At 57.4% G+C, this 639-nt stretch overlaps 1 protein-coding gene across 1 annotated transcript; it reads left to right on the forward strand.

The window, feature by feature from the left end:
* The first annotated feature begins 167 nt into the window (after positions 1–167).
* LOC123179660 (putative F-box protein At1g50870) lies at positions 168–634 on the forward strand. The gene has a single exon (XM_044591578.1). The coding sequence runs from the start codon at positions 170–172 to the stop codon at positions 632–634; it is 465 nt and encodes a 154-aa protein (XP_044447513.1). The 5' UTR covers positions 168–169.
* The last annotated feature ends 5 nt before the right edge of the window (positions 635–639 follow it).

Below are 639 nucleotides of genomic sequence, written 5' to 3' on the forward strand. Positions count from 1 at the left end.
TCATGTCGGTCCTTACGTGACTTGTACTTTAATCTTTATGATATGAATGAGACACGTATTATCATGAAAAAAAACGTACAGACGTACACGGCCAGGCTGGATCTATCTATATATATAGAGCAAGTAAGTCCTCGGAGAGATCGATCTCTCTAGGGCAGGCAGGCAGGCCATGGAGGATGAGACGGCGGCACCAGCAGCCAAGATCCGGATCAAGACGAACCCGTACATCCCCCATGAGGTCGTCACCGAGATCCTCCTCCGGCTGCCCGTCACATCACTTCTCCGGTTCAGGTGTGTCTCCAAGGCATGGCACGCCACCATCTGCAACGATCCATCCTTCCAGTGCACGCACCTTCGCCGGCACAGGACCGACGACCCGTGCCTGCTCATCGCCCCGCGGATCCATGCCATCGGCCAAAATTTCAATGGTAGCCTCACCGGCCTCTACCAGTGGGAGGAGGACCATGCCTACGGCACCGCGACGGCCCTCCTGTACCCAATGCCGGTACCTCCGTTTCCCAAATTTCTCGAGGCGCACGACCTTGTGCATTGCGACGGGCTGGTGCTCGTGGGAACCCGGTCCGCAGCGTGGCTGCTCAACCCAGTGATGCGCCGCGTCATGGAATTACCCTAGGGGCG

This window comes from Triticum aestivum, unplaced genomic scaffold (genome assembly GCF_018294505.1).
Source record: "Triticum aestivum cultivar Chinese Spring unplaced genomic scaffold, IWGSC CS RefSeq v2.1 scaffold328807, whole genome shotgun sequence".
Taxonomy (NCBI): domain Eukaryota; kingdom Viridiplantae; phylum Streptophyta; class Magnoliopsida; order Poales; family Poaceae; genus Triticum; species Triticum aestivum.